This window comes from Cajanus cajan, chromosome 2, assembly GCF_000230855.2.
Source record: "Cajanus cajan strain Asha chromosome 2, NIPB_CcT2T_4, whole genome shotgun sequence".
Taxonomy (NCBI): Eukaryota; Viridiplantae; Streptophyta; class Magnoliopsida; order Fabales; family Fabaceae; genus Cajanus; species Cajanus cajan.
This window is the reverse complement of record NC_138518.1, coordinates 67,989,075-68,008,724: the sequence shown is the minus strand read 5'-3', so window position 1 is coordinate 68,008,724 and position 19,650 is coordinate 67,989,075. Positions and strand designations below refer to the sequence as shown.

The window sequence follows — 19,650 nt, the reverse complement described above, 5'->3', positions numbered from 1 at the left end:
GCCTGCCCATGGATTCAGCAACAGTTCGAAAGGTTAACCTATATCGGGAATCCCCAGATCTATACTTATTTTCAACTCCCCGAAGCATTTCGTCGCTTACTACGCCCTTCGTCATCTCTGGGTGCCTAGGTATCCACCATAAGCCTTTCTTCGTTTGAACCTCGCCCTTAACTTTAAGGCTATGCCATCCTAAGGTGCTGCTAGATGGAAGGATCTTATCAATATCCATGAATGATAAATCATAGCATAGATCAAACTGCCGAATCGAAAAAATTAGGTGCTATCATATAACTTTGTATCGGCTAAGTTCACGAGTTGGAGATAAGCGAACTCGAACCGCTGACATCTGCCACAGGGTAAACCACCGCCTCTCAAGCCTCAATTGATTTTATCATAGAGGCCAACGATAGACAATAACTACCCCCCAACACAGCTTACAACTTTCATCGTACTGTGCTCTCCAAAGAGCAACTCTTCTCAAAATCTCAATCAAAAGGTGCTGAGTTGGAATCCCATTCTAACTAAGGATTCTTGTGGTTCCGGAGGATCCAGCTACAGGAGAACCGGGAACGGAGAGCTCCCCCCTTTTTTTTCGCCTGACTCTTTAGACTTAAGAATACTAATTTTTAAGAATGAGTGATTGCCCTTCTCTGACCCTTACTATCCAACCTGAGAGCGGATAGCTAATACGTTTCGCTATTTGAACAGGGTTCTATGGTCGGTCTGCGACCCCTGGATGCCGAAGGCATCCTTGGGGTGATCTCGTAGTTCCTACAGGGTGGAGACGATGAGGTCGGTCCATGGATTCTTTTTCCTTTTTTCGCATTTCGCTCAAAGGGTTGAAGGGAGATAGTGCATCAAGCTGTTCGCAAGGGCCAGCTTGATCCTCTTCCCCAGAATCCCAAATGATGAAACCCTAGGAGAGCCATGGACTCCAACTACCGTCCATGTACAATCCATACTAGATCTAACCAACTGCCCATCCTACCTCCTCTACGTTCTTGACAGCCCATCTTTGTCTCAGTACGTAGAGTCTTTCAGTGGCATGTTTTGGTCCTCTTTCCCATTACTTAGAAAAAGTGAGCCACCGGTTCAGGTAAAAGATACTATCATTACTGCCTGGACAATTAGACATCCAACCCGTAATCACAACGACCTAATTGCAAGAGCAGAGCTCTACCAAATGAGCTATATCCCCCCCGAGCCAAGTGGAGCATGTATGAAGGAGTCAAGTCAGTTTTCTATTCTTTTCCTTGGCGCAGCTGGGCCATCCTGGACTTGAACCAGAGACCTCGCCCGTGAAGTAAATCATCGCAGCATACAACTATCTGTTGTACTGCGCACTCCAAGTGTGCGTACTTGTTACGCCTTCTTCTATACCACGACAAGTCTTTGTGATATAACTCCGATGAGAAGAAAAATGAAGGCGTTAAGAGACCCTCCTAGTACAACCCTAGACACTTTAAGATCCTTTTTCAAACCTGCTCCCATTTTGAGTCAAGAGATAGATAAATGAACACATCTCATTGCACTGATCGGGGGCGTTCGTAGTGACTAAGGGGGTCGAAGACCAAGAAGTTAGTTATTTATCAGCCAAACATTATATTTTTCTTATGGCTAGATCCAATCTCCTGGTCCTTGTGGAAAGGAAAAAGAATTTCCATCCTTTAAATAAAAAACCAAAATTCAAATAGGTTGAGTAATAGCTTTATTCTTCCATAAAATACTCTTTTAGAATTATCAATAACTCTCTCATCATTTTCGATTACGAAAAAGAATTACATCTTAGTTTTTTAAATTATTACATGAATTTTATATCTATATTTATGGATATAAGACAAAAAAAGGGGGATCACTTTTTTTTTTGTTCTTATCCTATTCTTTGTTGTGCAAGTAAAAAAAGGACTTCAAAAAGTTAAAGGATTATTTCGTTCCTGAAAGTTATTTGTTTAATCATTGGATGAAAGTATACTCTGGATTGGAATTGGGGGGAGTAATGCCTTATTTTTTCTTATATATGAAATATGGGATTTCACTAAGTCAATTCTTAAGAAATATCTAACCAAACCATTTGTATTTACTTCAACAAAAGAAGCATGCGCATTTTCTAAAGAAGAACATTTTTTGTTTTGATCCCAATTTAAGACTAAACAAGTCCGAACTAATTGAATACTTGTATCATAAATTCCCCGAATTGATTTTCTATTTCTAGAAAGAATATAATTTATAACTTTAAGTTCCAGATTATCTCTTTCTTGGAACATATCTTTCGAAAAAAGTTTTACTAAATTGATACCATCCGCTATTTCATATAAAATGACGGGTCGAACCAAAACAAAATACTTTTTTTTTTGTAATTGTGATCCATTGGACATAGATCCCATTTTTCTTTTTTTTTTATTCTTTTAAAAAAATTTTACTATTCGGGGTGGTATCAAGATGGCACTGTGTCTGGATATTTTATCAATTTCTTCGGGAAAATAGATATTCCCGAAAAATATTTTTAATTCAATCTTTTTTTTTCTTCTCCATTCGGACCAATCTCCCTACTCGACTTCTTATATTAAAAGTGATTGGTGTATCTACTTCAACGATATTATTGTTCCGTACCATTATGAAAGAAGATTCTGGTAAAATATGCACTTCCTCGGGAATGAAAAAAAAAAAAGCGATCTACTTTGATTTGCTATTTTGGCTTAAATTCTTTAACTCCTTTATACTCAATTAAAAAAATCCTCTTTTTAAAAAATGGAATTTATACCTATAGTCCTATATTTAGTAATTCCTGAACTCTTTGTTCGATATTGAGGATCGTCGAAATAAGCAAGAATACTATTTCTACAAAAAAAATACCATTGATTGGTATTTCAATCGAGATACTGGAAGCAACATTAGTTCTTTATCTCGTTTTTGAATAGATTGGAATGGAAATAGAATGATGACTTTATTTCTCTGCCTCTTTGCTAATAAATACGTAGTATCATATAAAACAACAGTATGTGTAAAATTACAATGATCTATCCATACGATTTGATTAAATATTGAATAATCTGGAATCCTTCTTTCGTTTTTATCAAAAGGCTTGAAACAAAATAATTTATGTCTTACTTGATCATTACTTACTAAAAGGTTATAAATATCTCTTTCTCCAGTAGAAAGAAAATGGATGCTCATTTGATCTTTGATCTTTTCGGAGTGAAAAAGAGATTGAACCGGACCTGTATGATTTTCCTAATAATATCCATAAATGACTTATTTTTAGTAAAATATGGACATTACTATATCTAAATTATGATGCATGGTACATTATGTGTAATGTTACCACTTTCAATAGTTACATACAAGTCTATATAACATAGAAAAGCAGGATGCCTGTGACGTGTACGTGTAGGATGAACCAAATTCTCATTGAATTTTATTTTTCCATTGTGTACGTGTAGGATGAACCAAATTCTCATTGAATTTTATTTTTCCATTATAAGGTGCTCGCACATGTTCTGCAGTACCCCCAGTGAATACTCCGCCAGTATGAAAAGTTCTTAATGTTAGTTGAGTGCCAGGTTCTCCAATTGATTGACTCGCAATAATATCTACAGCTTCTCCTAATTCCACCAAGTGGCCATGAGTAGGACTTTGGCCATAACACAATCAGCAAATCCAAAAAGTATTCCTACAGGTAAAGGGGGTTCTAATAAATATTGGTTGTATTTGAAAGGTTTTAAATCGATTGATAAGTCCAATTCCAATATCTTGATTTCTAATGACAATGCATCGCGAACCTCTGTATATATCGTCTGCTAATACACGACCTATTAATGTTTGTATCCAAATTCTTTCCGGCATCATCCCACTCTGGTATTCACCGAAATTCCTCTAAAGGTACCACAATCTATTCGACGTACAACAATGTGTTGAACCACTTCAACAAGTCGACATGTAAGATATCCAACATCTGATGTTCGTACAGCAATATCTATAACTCCTTTACAGGCTCCGTAGCAAGAAATTATATATTTTGTTAAAGATAGCTCTTCGCGTAAATTGCTTTGAATATAAATAAATCAATCATTTGTCCTTGTGGGTCCAACATTAATCCTCGCTTACGTAGTAATTGGTGTACTTGAGATGCATTTCCTCTAACTCCCGAAAAAGACATTATATGGACTGGATTAAAGGGGTCGGTCATCCTAAAATTAGGATTCATTTCTTGTCGCAAATATTCACTTGTAGCATACCATATCTCAAATTCCCATAATGGTGATGTTTTTCCAAAATCAAGCTTTGTTATTCAACATCTTGGACTAGCCACCCTTTAGAAAGTATTGTTAAAAAGTCATCGATTCCTAATGAAAATGGATGTAGCCGTAGCTTGACGGAATCCCAGCGTATTGTTAATAGGTCATCAATTCCGAAGTGATCTATTAATCTGCTAATAAGTCGTTTAATGGCAGTTCCACCTATCACTTTACTGTGAAAGACTAGATTGACCTGTTCTGCCATAAGTACCTCCATACCACTCAGTGGGATTCAGTTCGACAATGGGTTTGAATCAATGATTGGAAAACTTCCTTTTCTTTATCTTTATTTGTATAGAAATTGAAAAACTATGATCCTAGTTAAATCAGGAAGACCTAAATTTACACTAGTATCTTAAATTTGCTTATCTTAGATATCAACCATCTATATAGGCCCGGCAAAAACATTGTATAGCTTCGATTTCTCGATATAGGCCCGGCAAAAACATTGTATAGCTTCGATTTCTCGATATGACCAATAATGGTTTGAATGTATATAGAACGAATTTCTTTTTCGAGGTAATCATATTTGCTTCAGAAGATATGCTCTTCAGCCGCCTCGATAACATTAGACAAATAGAAGACAAATAGAAGTGGGACGACGGGCAACATCACGAAATGTTTGCCGAGGTGAACAAATATGAGTACGCATATTTCAAAAAAAAAAAACAGTTACAATAAGACCTCGAGAAAAGGATCTCCCGAATATTGGATAGCTGTCGTTAAACCAGGGAAAATACTTTATGAAATGGGCCTAAACCCTGAAGCCTAACTCTAAACTAAATTAGACTTTTTTGGACAATACTTTTTGGACAACATAAGAATAGTATTCTTTAATTTTGTTAACACAATTATAACTGACACCAAATAACTTTTTTGGACAATACTTTTTGGACAACATAAGAATAGTATTCTTTAATTTTGTTAACACAATTATAACTGACACCAAATAACTTTTTGGCACAAAATTGTTAAAATATTTCGTCATCTTCTAATAACTTGAGTTTAGCACAAAATTGTTAAAACTGAATCTCAAAATATACATACCCATATTAATAGATAAATTAAAAAATATTTTTTGGACAACATAAGAATAATATTCTTTAATTTTGTTAACACAATTATAACTGATACCAAATAACTTTTTAGCACAAAATTGTTAAAATATTTCGTCTCTATCTTCTAATAACTTGAGTTTAGCACAAAATTGTTAAAACTGAATCTCAAAGAAGTGTAATAGTCACAAATCTTAAGGCTAAGAACTTGAGTTTAGGGTTTAGAGTTGGCTTCCAAACAAAATTTAAAAGGGTCTTCTTTTTAACCTCTGCAATCTTCCTAAATGATAGATAAGGGCTTAAGGACAATCTAGTCTTCCAGACTTGAATTTGGATTCAAGAAATTCAATATTAAATATTTGCCACCAAAAAACTTTTACTTTTAAGCAAAGGTAGATCAAAGATAGAGGGGTCGAAGTGTTTGTGCAACTGATACACAAAACCCTGATAAACCCCCAACCCCCAACGGAATGGGAGAATTGTATCGGTCAATGTGTTTTGTATTTCACTATTTTTTAGTTTACTTATTTTAAAGGGATAAAAACCGATATTTACACATCCTAGAAAGAAAAAAATAAAAATAATAAAAAAAGATAAAAAAAAAAAAGTTACAGAGTAAAATTAAAACAGATAAAAATCATTAATCTTAAAACAGATAAAATCGTTAAGCTTGAAGTGTTTTGTATTTCACTATTTTTTTAGTTTACTTATTTTATAGGGATCGAAAACATATTTAATTCATAAATAAATAAATAACAAACAAAATACTATAAATCTATATAAATAAATAAATAAATATAAAAAAAATAATATATATATATATATATATATATATATATATAAGTGAACCTAATGTGTTAACCTAAAAACACAATCCAATACAATTTTTTTTCCGGTGAACAGGTCATAAAAATTAATTCGTTTGGGTTAAATTCATTTTAATAAAACTTAACAGGTCATATAAATTAATTGGTTTGGGTTAAATTCATTTTAATAAAACTTAACCACCGTAGTCGTTAATTAGCTCATTTAAATCAGAATTTTGTATATTTTCTATTCAACAAGATTTACCGTTTACAATTATTAGTGATTCCAAACTACAATTAAGCTAATGAAGGCACGTAGCATGTTATTACAATGAGTTGATTAACAATAGTCGGAACCATAATCGATTACGGCTTACAGCGCGGAAGGAGCGAAGTTGAGAAGCTGCTTGGAACGGAGCCACGGCTTGACCACCACAACGGAATCGAACATTCTGGAACCTCCGTCAGCCTGCGTGGCGGATATCTTCAAGTAGTACTTGATCCCAGACACCACCTGCTGCTGCGCCTCCACCACTTCCACGAACTTCACCTCCTCCTCATCCTTGAGCCTCCGGTTGTGCTCCTCCACCGAGAACCGCCCTAGCTCCTGCACCGCCTTGTTCGTCTTCACGCCCGCGATCTCCGTCCTCCCCCCGACCAATCCGCCGTACGCGACGGTGGCGAAAATGACGAGGATCGCCAATGTCAGTGCTGGTGGCCTTATGGACATCGCCATGGGATCAAGTGTGCCGAAACGGTTGGAATTCAGAGCGATTGAATTGCGTATTATATAGAGGGGAGAGAAGGAGTGTTTGGACACGTTTAAAAGAGTAACCGAGAGTAAGTGCGTGAGGGAATGAAAACCGCGTGTCACGTGTTACTTATCGAGAGAAGGAAGAAACAGAGAATTACATTGCTTTTATTTATTTTTATGTAATTGGAGTAATAGTTGGCTTCCTGTGTTTATGAGAAACTGACAGATAGGCTTCCACTAATCTCAGAGATTGCCATGTGTACTCCATGCAGTTCGCATTGCTTTCTTTTGTTCTCTAGTCAACTTTCTTTTTTTTACCTTCAGGTCGCAAATAATTTTATTTTAGTAACTATTTTTTTTTACTCAAGTTAGTCATGTTCATGCTATAATAGAGTTTTTTTTTTTTTTTTTTTATAAAAAGTTCTTATATACATTAACTCTTTTAAATTCAATATTTTCTTAAAAATAAATGCATTATATGAATTACTATTTATGGTAAAAGTTTGTGCATGCATTTTATATGACATAGAATAAATATAAAGCTAGAAAACGTGTTGCTTAAAACATATTTATGTCTCGGATATTATGCCCAATTCTATTATTAGCTTTGTGCATGAAGTGTTTGCTTTGTAATTAATGAACGTCTTATTAGACAAAAATGGGGATAATGTTTTAATATTCTAATTAGTCTTCCGTCTTATTAAAGGAACACACACTTAAAGTAAACATTAAAACTCGTGTAAAAATATGATAAAATTTATATCTATTACGATCATTTTTAAAGGAGATCACTTCTTTAGTGGATTTATATGTATACATTACTTATTTTACTTTTTTTTTAAATTTAAGTATTTTTATAAATATTTTTTATCTAATCTAATATTTCTCTTTCAATTCTTAAATTGGTTTCACAATTTTTTTATATATATATATTTTTTTTTTTTTGCATATTATCAATCATTTATTTATTAACTTAATTTTTTTATTAAGTTATAAGTTAAGAAATTTTTTATTTTACTATTTTGTGAAATATTTTTTCATGTTACAAAATATAAAAAAAATAACTTAATTAGATTTTATATGTAATTTACATGATATTAATCTCATTGCTACCACTCTTCTTCTTTTGAGAAGTGTTTGTAGCATTTGGCAAATTTTTGAATAATTTTATTCAATTTTTGTCATCAACGTTTCAATTCTATTGTTTTCCTTAATTGTAAGTGACCGTGATATTCATTGTAATTCTTTTTAATCTTCGACCAAAAGGACAATTCTTTTTTATTTACCCCCATAACTAGATCCTTCAAAATATTTAACCATAATCAAATGAGAAATTTATATTCTTCCATATTGAACCTTGCTCTTTGTTATTTACAAGTTGACTCTTCTTTCTTTTCTTCATTAAAAGTAACATTATCCAACTCAATTTAAGTTAAAAATAGTGAAACTTGAGATTCAAATGCAAACTCAAACGGTGTTTCTAGATCTCTTTCACAAGATTGACCTTCACTAGTATCCATTGAAGTGTCATCCATTGAAGTGTCATGATCTATTTTGATGTTAATTGGTAGTGATTGAAACATGAGATATCCATATGAAAATGAATATAGAAACTAAAAATTGTTTATATTCGTGTTATTTTGTGGATGTGGTAAATGTGGAGAATTTTGAAATTTTGGATTCATAGAAGACGTTGAAAATTTGACATGAAATTAAAATAGGAATTAAATTGGTTTTGATTTAGTTATATTGAATGAAAACAAATCAAAGAGATAATTGAAAATAGATAAAATTAGCTTGAGAATGAATTTTAAGAGACAAAATGAAAGAGAATAAAAAAATTTAGAAAGTTAGTGAGTACAAAATATACAATAAATTCTATTTATACAAGTATTCATGTATAAAATTATATTAAAAAATAATTATACAATGTTATAACAAATACACGTTCTATCTCTTACTATATGATGTTAATTTTTTCTTTGAAATGGTTTACTGTATTCCGTTTAAAGGATATAATGTAACAAAAAATCAACATCAAATTTTAGAATATTATTGTATATTTTTTTTAATTAAAAAAATGGAAGCACATGTGCTTCTATAAGCCACTATAGCTTAGTGATTAGATAAAAAGGAATTGAGGTTATTATAAACATGAAAATCTAGACTCAATCAAATATTCCAAATAACTTGTGAATTTTAAGATTTCGCTTTATGAATGACCTAATACGACGTTAAAAACATAAACAATAACAAACTCAAAATCTCTCATTTGTCCATTATGAAAGACAATAAGCAAAAGTATTTATTAGCTTCTAACAAGACATAGGTCCACTCTATATTTTCTTTTTCCTCAATTAAATCAATAATCATACAATCAAACCCATAGCCAGGGTAATTGGATGAGTATAGGGGAGGTAAAATGGATCCGATTCACTGGCCTATTGAAAATTGGTTGGTTAATTAGGTTGGACATTTTAACCCGTTAGCTCATTGGTTCAAAATCAAATAGCTAGTTGGGGTGGATTGTCTCGTCATTTATTTATTTTATTTATTATTATTATTATTATTATTATTAATGTTAAGTTTAAATAAGTCACATAAAAATTATTATGTGAGTAATTTGTAATTTGTTGTCCATCATGTATATTATGCATATGATTTAATTTATTTTATGTAACTTGATATTTTTTTGTGAAACAAATTTTTGGAAGAGTTATTATTATTATTATTATTATTATTATTATTATTATTATTATTATTATTATTATTATTATTATTATTATTACATGTCTATTTTATTATGTAGCAAAATTAAAATTTGTTGCGTAACAAGTCAAAGCAAATATATTATATTTTGAGATTTATTCTATTATTTAAATACACTAATTTATATGAGTTCTTTAGATATTGAAACAAATATATGTACATATTAAAATAGATATTTAAAATAAATATACAAACTTTTTCTTTCTTTTTTTTGCCAATAAAATGGATCAAGACATCTTGTCTATTTTATTTGTTGGGTCAATCCAATCGTTTTGCCAATAGCAAGTACAAGTAAGAAGACCAATAACAACTTAAGAATATATTCTTCTATAATAAACATTTTGAAACCTGTTTTCCAATGAATAATATCTTAAGTAGGTAGCTGACAACTCAACATGACCAATAAAACAGAATCCTAAATCAGAAGCAAAAGCATTCAACACGCTACTCAATAATATCCAAAAATCCTACTTTATTCTTTCTCAATTAAAATGCATTTTTTAATCGAGCCTCGCAATTCAACTTGAGATGGCCTAAATGCGGATGTGTTTAGCATTCTAACAACTCAAAGACGAGAAACAATGAATAATAATATCCTAAATCGGTTGCTCACAACTCAACATGAACAATAAAACAAAATCCTAAATCAGAAGTAAAAGCATACAACACATTGCTCAATATTATCCAAAAGTCCTAAAAGTCCTATTTGAAACTTCTTAAGAATGCACCAGAATTGAGCCACACAAATAGGAGGAACATTAATCTTTAAGGAACATCGAGAACCTAAATGCGTTGCATGCTAAGATCTACAACATCAACTTAATTTAAGATACGAATTATTGTATTCATTTGAGGCATCTAATTCTAATTAAAAATACAATTATTTTTACATCTTCAAAGCTTGTCAAATGTAACTAGAAAGATATTATACCACTTTGTCCCTTTCACAATAGAGTTGGATAGTAAAATCTTCATTGACTATTTTTTGTTGGTAAAAATCATAACATAAATAGGTGGGATTAAAGTATTCCAAACTAAATTTACTAAGGAACCAAATTGCATTTTCGGTTGTTTTAATTCAAATTATAATCGTTCTAGCATTAAATTTTTACATGTTTGTACCTAACATAAAAATAATAATAATAATTAATCAAACTTTTTATGATTTTTTACTCTATACTCATTTTTTTATTATTTAGAAAGCTCATGAAACCTTTTAACACTTCAATTAGACATCATTAGTTGCATCCCTCCCTTAACATTCCATTGATCACACTCATTAGAATAAACAATTGAAGTCTAATTTATATTTACTTCAAAAAAAGGTGAAATAGAATGGCATTCTGACTTTATTGTAACTCAATTTATTTGGTGATTGAAATTCACATCTGACTAGCTTTGTAATAACAATTGTACCAACCTGACTCGAGCCGAGCTTAGCCGAGTCCACAAATTAACTTGACCGAGGTGACCTCTCAGACAAGCTGAAATAAAGCCATGAAACGCTGACATGTCACAGGAGACATCATTGAGACACCTCGGCAGGTTGACAACGTCAAGGACAATTCAACCACCTTCAGAAAATAACCACATAGCAGTTACACGGTTACTCGGACAACCACCACAGGTAATAATATAACCAATACGTGAAACTGGAAACCCTAACTAACTTGATCGTCGGAGTCCTTTTTGCAGGTACATCCGAGACGCCCGAACAAGGAGACCGGAGAGAAGGAACTCGACCTATTGATCGACCTCATACAACCTCGGTTGGACCCAGTAGGGAAGATGACTTATCCGAGTTAGGGAGATGACCTGATTCGTGTAAGTACATTTGGCGCTAGAAGGAGGGCCTGGTAAAACTTTTCCTCCTTCACCCTTATGGTTTCAACCCGAAGTCAGACCAACACGACCACAAGTGCAACATACAGAAACGCATCAAACATGGAAGACAATCCGATTCTACGACGATTACTCGAGCAGATTGAATTGATGCGACAACAACATGCTGAAGCAATGGAGAATCTTCGTAAACAACATGAAGCCGACCTCCAACAAATGCGTGCTGAGCATGCTGCTTTCAGAACTCAGTGGCAACAACATCAACCACCCCATACACACAATACCAGTAATACTTCCCTGTCGCTGATGAGCATCATTCTTCTCCAGATCCGACCTATCCATCAAACCCAACTCGGACTCATCGTTCCGAGCATACCCATATTAGTCGTCCCGTCGATGATCACCACACGGTTCGTCGACACCCTTTTGTTGATGGTATTATGGAGGTTCCTCTTCCACCTTCATGGAAACCACTCAATATTGAGCGCTATGACGGCACCACAAATCCAGATGAACACATTGATGCGTATATCACTCAAATCAACCTCTACACAAATGATGACGCCATCATCTGCCGTGTATTCCCCACCTCGCTCAAAGGCGCTGCCCTTAGTTGGTACACCCAATTACCACCCCGTTCGATTGACAACTTCAATACTTTGGTGCGCCTTTTCTCCGCCCAATATGCTACCAGTAGACCCCATCATATCACATCGGTCGCGCTCTCCAATTTGCGACAACATGATGATGAGTCATTAAGGCATTTTATGGAACATTTTGCTAACATTTCTATCAAAATACGCAACCTTAATCCTGAAGTCGCCCTTCATTCCATGCTTATGGCGCTTAAACCTGGACCCTTTGTGGATAGTCTTTGCCGACATCAACCCGCCAGCATGGATGAACTCCGAGCACGTGCAACCGGATATATTCAAATGGAGGAGCACGCCGAGTTTCGTAACTCTGTCCGCGACAGTTTCCCCGAAAAGGGAGAGTCTAGCACCAAAGAGAAATCCAAGACTCATTTTGACCAGAGATCAAAAAGACCTCGTCAATCACGAGGTCCCAGGTATGAATTTTACACACCTCTCAACGCTCCCCGTGTTAATATTTTGGAGGAAGCTAACCATGCAGATTTGATCTCTCTACCTCCACCGGCACACAACCCGGTCAACGCTGATAAGAGCAAGCATTGCCGTTATCATAGAAATTACGGACACTCAACAGAGGAATGCTGGAGCCTTAAAGATCGAATCGAAGAACTTATCCAAGCTGGTCACCTCTGTGACACCCTCTACCCCAACGTTAATACACAATAAATATAAACAATAATTTCTTTTTCTTTTTGAGTAAATAAAATCTTTCATGTATAAAACAATTGTTTCAAATCTCATAAGGTAGAAGATTCACATTCGTAATTCATAAATCATAGAAAGTCGTCTTGTAAGTATAAAAATTCAAGAAATCATATAAAGAAAAATATAGATTAATTCCAGCAAAGGTGGCAATGCCTCCTAGTTAGGAACTAATTTATAATTTTCAAATCATGTAATAAAAGAAATATGACAAAGATGTACATTCTGGTCTTTTCTCAAGAACGTTTAAAATTACAAAAGAATAGAAGATTACAGCTTTTTAAAATAATAACATCCAAAATAAGCCTAGCTATGCCCGATGTCACATCCTATCAGAGCATGCCCAACTGAAGCCTTACGCCTCATCACCAACATCCTCATGATGTTGTTCACCTGCAACGTAATTTAAACATATACAAAAACAACAAGGGAGTGAGAAACATCTCACTCAGTTTCAGGTGCAGAAATAAAGGTTAGATAGCACCCACACACACACAACAAATATAAGTCACATGTAAACAATACACATACATCATCAATATCACATATACATTCATTTATCATGTAATAATGTCATGAACTCGACTCATAAATGCATGCATGTGGTGCCATAAGGAAGTTTCACATATCATCACTGGTGACCCAAAGGTACACCTGGTTACATCACTGGTGACCCTAAGGTACACCTGGTTACATCACTGGTGACCCTAAGGTACACCTTGTTAACAAGTTACATCGCTGGTGACCCCAAGGTACACCTTGTTAGCAAGTTACATCGCTGGTGACCCTAAGGTACACCTCGTTAGCAAGTTACATCACTGGTATGCGGCCTCAGCGGCACACCTGGAGTAATATACGCATATGATGCATGTCACACATTCATTATTTCATTAACTCAACATTTAACTTATTACAGAATTTCATTTAGTACATCATGTCCTCATTTGTCATAGTCTCATAATCATAGTTTGTCTCAATAGTCCATTCTTAGGTCTCATGTCATTTGTCCATATTTCACATGGTCGTGTCATAAATACTCCTCATAAGGTCCGCACATGAATTCACAGAGATCCAGAGAGCATTCTTGTTCATATTAAAACTCATTTATTATTAACATTAATTTCATATTCATTTATTACTTTCAACAAAGAACAAAGTAGAGTAAATAGAAAATCAAACAGAACAACGACACCTTCAACAAAGAGCAAAGTAGAGCAAATAGAAAATCAAACAGAATAACGACACCTTCAACAAAGAACAAAGTAGAGTAAATAGAAAATTAGACAGAACAACAACAAGGGATTGAGATTACATAATTATTTATTATTTCCAACAAGAAATAAAGTAGAGCAAACAGAAAATAAGACAGAACAACGGCAAGGGATTGATGGCCAATCCGACAAACAAACTATCCAACAATTATCCCCACACCCCTGAGCGAGGTTTCTCACTCCCCCCTTACCTGGATAAGCAGGAACTGGAACTTGGGCAGGGCCTCCTCCTCTGGATTCTCTCTTTCTTTCCCTCTCTTTCTTTCTTTCTTTCTCTCTATCTCTCTCTCTCTCTCTCTCTCTCTTCTCTTTCTCTCTCTAAGATTTCACCTTCTCTTTCAGTATATAAAATTTTCACCCCCTGGCCCCTATTTATAGGCATCCTGGGGTCCCCGGAACGGCCCGTATTGGATTCGGAACGGCCCGTTCCGGATTCTTCGAACATAGGCAAATTTAGCAACTGGAACGGCCCGTTCCAAAATCGGAACGACCCGTTTCAAAAAGCAGAACGGCCCGTTTCAAAAAGCAAAACGGCCCGTTCTGAAGTTCACGTTAACACTGATTGACCATAGTTGGAACGCCCCGTTTCTAACTAAGGTCTTTAGGCAATTTCATAACCTTGGAACGACCCGTTTCTCTTTGGGAACGGCCCGTTCCACTTTTGGAACGGCCCGTTCTGCTACCTCAAAATCAATATATCTTCTTTGTTTGGAACGGCCCGTTCCACTTTTGGAACAGCCCGTTCCGGCGTAAAAAAATAGATTTTTATAAAACTTTCACAAATAATTTAAATTGTAACAAACCTCTAAAATATTCTATAAAAACCTCTTTAATTAACAAAAATAACTATATAAAAATAATAATATTTAACATTGTATTAGCAGAAAATTCGGGATGTTACAACCTTGGACAATATGTCCAACGCGGCCAAGCTTCCCGTGGAGGTTTCCGAGGACGCAGCAGAGGCCTGGCTGATTTTCAGGCCGATATCAGGGACGACATCAAAATTATCCAGGCCGATCTGAACAGAGCAATTATCATCAACCAAATGCACGCGAAGAGAGCAAACCAAGCTCAAACAGCGCTGATCCGCAACACACGGATAAATCCTCTGAAGGAAACAACATACGCGGTGTCATCAACACTATAGCTGGCGGGTTTGCCGGAGGAGGAAGTTCTAATTCCGCTCGGAAATGGCATCTTCGCAATGTTTCCAATGTTCATAATTGTTCCAACTCGGAAGTTAAGTCAGATATACCCACCCCTCCTATCGTTTTCATCGATGATGATTACGAGGGCATAAGCCTAAACCAAGATGATCCAATGGTCATCTCGGTCGAGGTAGCCAACTGGGAGGTTCAGAAGACATTAATTGATCAAGGCATCTCCGCCGATGTGTTATACTGGCCAACCTTTTTAAAGCTTGATATTCCTCACAGCATGATACAACCATATGTTGAGCCTCTTGTAGGTTTTGCAGGTGAGCGAGTCCACACTCGCGATTTTATTGAGTTACTAACTTCTTTTGGTACAACTGCAAATTCCAAAAGAGTGTTGGTAAAATATCTCTTAGTCGATGCCATCACTTCTTACAACATCCTCATAGGAAGACCCACACTAAAACAATTGGGAGCTGTCATGTCTACACTTCATTTAACCATGAAATTCCCGGGGATGAACGGACATATCATCACCATCAAGGCTAATCAACAATTGGCAAGGAAGTGTTACGCTGAAAGTCTAAAGATCACTCCCACAAAACCTCAGCTTGGAATGACAAGCTCTACAATGATGGCCCATGTCGGCAAGAGCGAGATGACCGAGTTGGATCCGCGAGTTGACATGCATGACCACCGACCTAGTCCCATTGACGAGCTCTTGGAATTCCAAATTGGAAAGAAGCCAGGACAATGTACAAAAATTGGGAAGCACGTAGAACCCGATCTCCAAGGTAAAATCATGTCCATTCTCATTAAAAATGCTGACCTTTTTGCATGGAGTAGTGCAGATATGCCCGGGATAGACCCCAATTTTATTTGCCACAGATTAGCCATCTACAGGGAAGCTAAGCCAGTATCCTAGAAGCAAAGAAAAATTGGTGGCGAAAGACGAGAAACTGTTAAAGTAGAAACTCAAAAATTACTCAATACAGGATTCATCAAAGAAATTAAGTACACCACCTGGCTAGCCAATGTTGTGATGGTCAAGAAATCTAATGGTAAGTGGCGTATGTGTGTTGATTACACAGATTTAAACAAGGCTTGCCCGAAAGACGCATACCCTCTACCCAGCATTGATAGGTTGGTGGATGGAGCTTCTGGTTATGTCATGCTAAGCTTTCTGGATGCTTACTCAGGCTATAATTAGATTCTCATGTATCCCCCCGATGAAGAGTACACCGTCTTTATCACAGAACAAGCCAATTACTATTACCACGTCATGCCATTTGGGCTTAAAAATGCAGGAGCAACATATCAGAGATTGATGGACAAGGTATTTGCTGGACAGATTGGGCATAACCTTGAAGTTTATGTCGATGACATGGTCATCAAAACGAAATCAGTCACTAATCATATCCGAGATCTCGAAGAGATCCTCCAACAAGTCAGAAAATACAACATGAGGTTAAATCCTGAAAAGTGTGTTTTCGGAGTTCAAGGGGGAAAATTCTTGGGATTTATGCTAACTTGCCGAGGGATAGAAGCAAATCTAGACAAGTGTCAGGCATTGATTAACATGAGAAGCCCCCAAAATCATAAGGAAGTACAAAGATTGGCAGGCAGGCTTGCTAGCCTATCTCGGTTCATTTCCAAGATGGCGGAAAAGGCCAAACCTATTTTTAACTTGCTCAAAAAACCCAAGGATTTTTGTTGGGATGCTCGGTGTGAACAAGCGTTTGTGAATTTCAAAACCTTTTTGTCTGCACCCCCTATCCTAACCAAACCTCAGGACCATGCCGATCTCTTGTTGTACCTTGTTGTTGCCGATAATGCAATCAGTGCGACACTTATGCAAACCGACGGTAAGAAATAAATTCCCATTTACTTTATCAGTCGTGTTTTGTAGGCAACCGAGCAGAGATATCAAACTATTGAGAAACTGATCCTAGCCTTAATAACCTCGGCTCGCCGACTTCGGCCGTACTTCCAAAGTCATCAAATTATGGTCAAGACCGACTATCCCATCAAACAGATACTTCAGAAGCCCGATCTCGCAGGTCAGATGACAGCTTGGTCAATTGAACTATCTGAATACGGAATCAAGTATGAAAGCCGAGGAGCGTTGAAAGCCCAATGTCTTGCTGATTTCATAGCCGAGCTCACACCTAGCATCCCATTGGAGGATCAATGTTGGATTTTACACGTCGATGGCTCGTCGAATACTAAAGGTAGTGGTACTGGAATTATCCTTGAAGGCCCTGATAATATGATGCTTGAACTTGAAATTAAGTTTGATTTCCGAGCTACTAACAACCAAGCAGAGTATGAAGCTCTACTTGCAGGTTTAAGGCTCGCAAAAGATGTTGGTGTTAAGAAGCTCAGATGTTGTAGCGATTCCAAGTTAATTACCGAGCAAGTCGGAGGAAGCTACCAAACAAAAGAACCACAGCTCCAAAGGTACAACCTTATGGTGTCTCATTTGACCTCTTCTTTTGACCATTTTCAGATCGAGCATGTTCCAAGAGCACATAATGTTAGAGCAGACCTACTATCCAAATTAGCCAGCACCAAACGTCCAGGACAATACAAAACAATTATTCAGGAGACAATTAGTGCACCAAACTATGATTTTGTAGCAGTTTTAGCTAACAATCCTGGTCAGTCCAGTTGGATGTTAAGCATTTGGCAATATCTCACAGACGGTACTTTACCGAGTGACAAAGTTGAAGCTTCAAAGGTCAAAGCCAAATCTTGCTATTTCACTCTTGAAGCTGGTGAATTGTTTAAAAGGGGATTCTCAGTACCCCTTTTAAAGTGCCTTAACTCGGAACAAGCTGAATACGTAATGGACGAGATCCATTGAGGCATTTGTGGCATGCATTCTGGAGCTCGGTCCATGGCTGCAAGGGTGATCCGAGCTGGCTACTATTGGCCAACTATGAGATCAGATTGTAAAGCATATGTACAAAAATGTGAAGCTTGTCAGAAATTTGGCAACCTACATCAGTTACCCGCAACAACACTACATTCAATGCAATCAGCATGGCCTTTTGCGTGGTGGGGTATGGACATACTCGGTCCTTTCCCAATTGCCAAAGGTCAATTGAAATTTTTAATTGTAAGGATTGATTACTTCACAAAGTGGATTGAAGCTGAACCTTTAGCGCGAATTACAACAACTAATGTGCAGCGTTTCACGTGGAAGAAAATCATTTGCAGGTATGGCCTACCTCAAGCAATCACCACAGGCAATGGCAAGCAGTTTGTAGATAAAAATTTTGAGCAATTCTTGAAGCAACTCGACATCAAGCATAAAGTTACCTCAGTAGAACACCCACAAACAAATGGCCAAGCTGAGGCAGCAAATAAAGTGATTCTCCGTGAACTTAAGAAGAGGCTAGGATCTTCCAAAGGAGAATGGGTTGAAGAGTTACCTAGTGTTCTGTGGGCATATCATTGCACGCCACAGACTACCACTCAAGAAACCCCCTATAGGTTGACTTATGGCTCTGATGCAATGGTACCCGTTGAAGTTGGCGAGCCAAGTCATAGAAGGTTAACATTTACCGAGTCCTAGAATGGAGAACAGCTGAGCTTGGACAGAGATTTACTTGATGAAACAAGGGAACATGCCCGGGTACAAGAAGAAGCATGCAAACTTCGAGCATCACGGAGGTATAACGCGAAGCTTAAACCAAGATCCTTTCATGAAGGAGATCTCGTCTTGAGAGCTACAGGCGACGCTAGGAAAGATACCTCGACAGGAAAGTTAGCAGCAAATTGGGAAGGCCCCTTTCGCATCTTAGAATGCCTACAAAATGGAGCGTACAGACTGACAGAACTCAGTGGCAAAGTTCTCCTTAGAACTTGGAACGCCACCCATTTAAAATTTTATTTCAGTTAAACGCATGTAAACCCAGGTGTTGTACTCTTTTTCCTACTTCAGTCTTTTTTCCCAATAAAAAAGAAGGGTTTTGGCTGAAGAGGTTTTAACGAGGCATACCTGAGGTCACTAAGAGAGATGTAATGTACACGTAACTCCATATTCAATATTACAAATTCTCTCTTCTCATAATTTGATTTTTTCCCTCTTTTATATCAATTTAATTCTCCCCTTGTTCCTTAATTTGATTTGAAACTTGGCCAAGTCTGAGCCAATGTTCATAAACTAGTCCAAGTTTGGACCAATGTTGATTTTGTTTTACAAATTGGCCAAGTCTGAGCCAATGTTCATAAACTAGTCCGAGTTTGGACCGATGTTGATTTTGGTTTACAAATTGGCTAAGTCTGAGCCAATGTTCATAAACAAGTCCGAGTTTGGACCGATGTTGATTTTGGTTTAC

At 36.2% G+C, this 19,650-nt stretch overlaps 2 protein-coding genes and 1 pseudogene across 2 annotated transcripts; 1 reads left to right on the top strand and 2 right to left on the bottom strand.

Annotated features, from left to right (window-relative positions):
• The window catches only part of LOC145955391 (uncharacterized), a 2,648-nt pseudogene extending 2,632 nt beyond the window's left edge, over positions 1 to 16 (bottom strand).
• A 6,362-nt stretch (positions 17 to 6,378) lies between these two features.
• LOC109789510 (cysteine proteinase inhibitor 10) lies at positions 6,379 to 6,968 on the bottom strand. Its single transcript, XM_020348480.3, has one exon. The coding sequence runs from the start codon at positions 6,890 to 6,892 to the stop codon at positions 6,530 to 6,532; it is 363 nt and encodes a 120-aa protein (XP_020204069.1). The 5' UTR covers positions 6,893 to 6,968; the 3' UTR covers positions 6,379 to 6,529.
• Positions 6,969 to 17,309: 10,341 nt separating this feature from the next.
• LOC109794226 (uncharacterized) lies at positions 17,310 to 18,170 on the top strand. The gene has a single exon (XM_020353716.2). It carries the CDS (start codon positions 17,310 to 17,312, stop codon positions 18,168 to 18,170), a length of 861 nt encoding a protein of 286 aa, XP_020209305.2.
• The last annotated feature ends 1,480 nt before the right edge of the window (positions 18,171 to 19,650 follow it).

Excerpts from the sequence above, each read along its gene's own strand:
- LOC109789510 (XM_020348480.3), bottom strand. The coding sequence starts at position 6,892 with ATGGCGATGTCCATAAGGCCACCAGCACTGACATTGGCGATCCTCGTC.
- LOC109794226 (XM_020353716.2), top strand. The coding sequence starts at position 17,310 with ATGGTCAAGACCGACTATCCCATCAAACAGATACTTCAGAAGCCCGAT.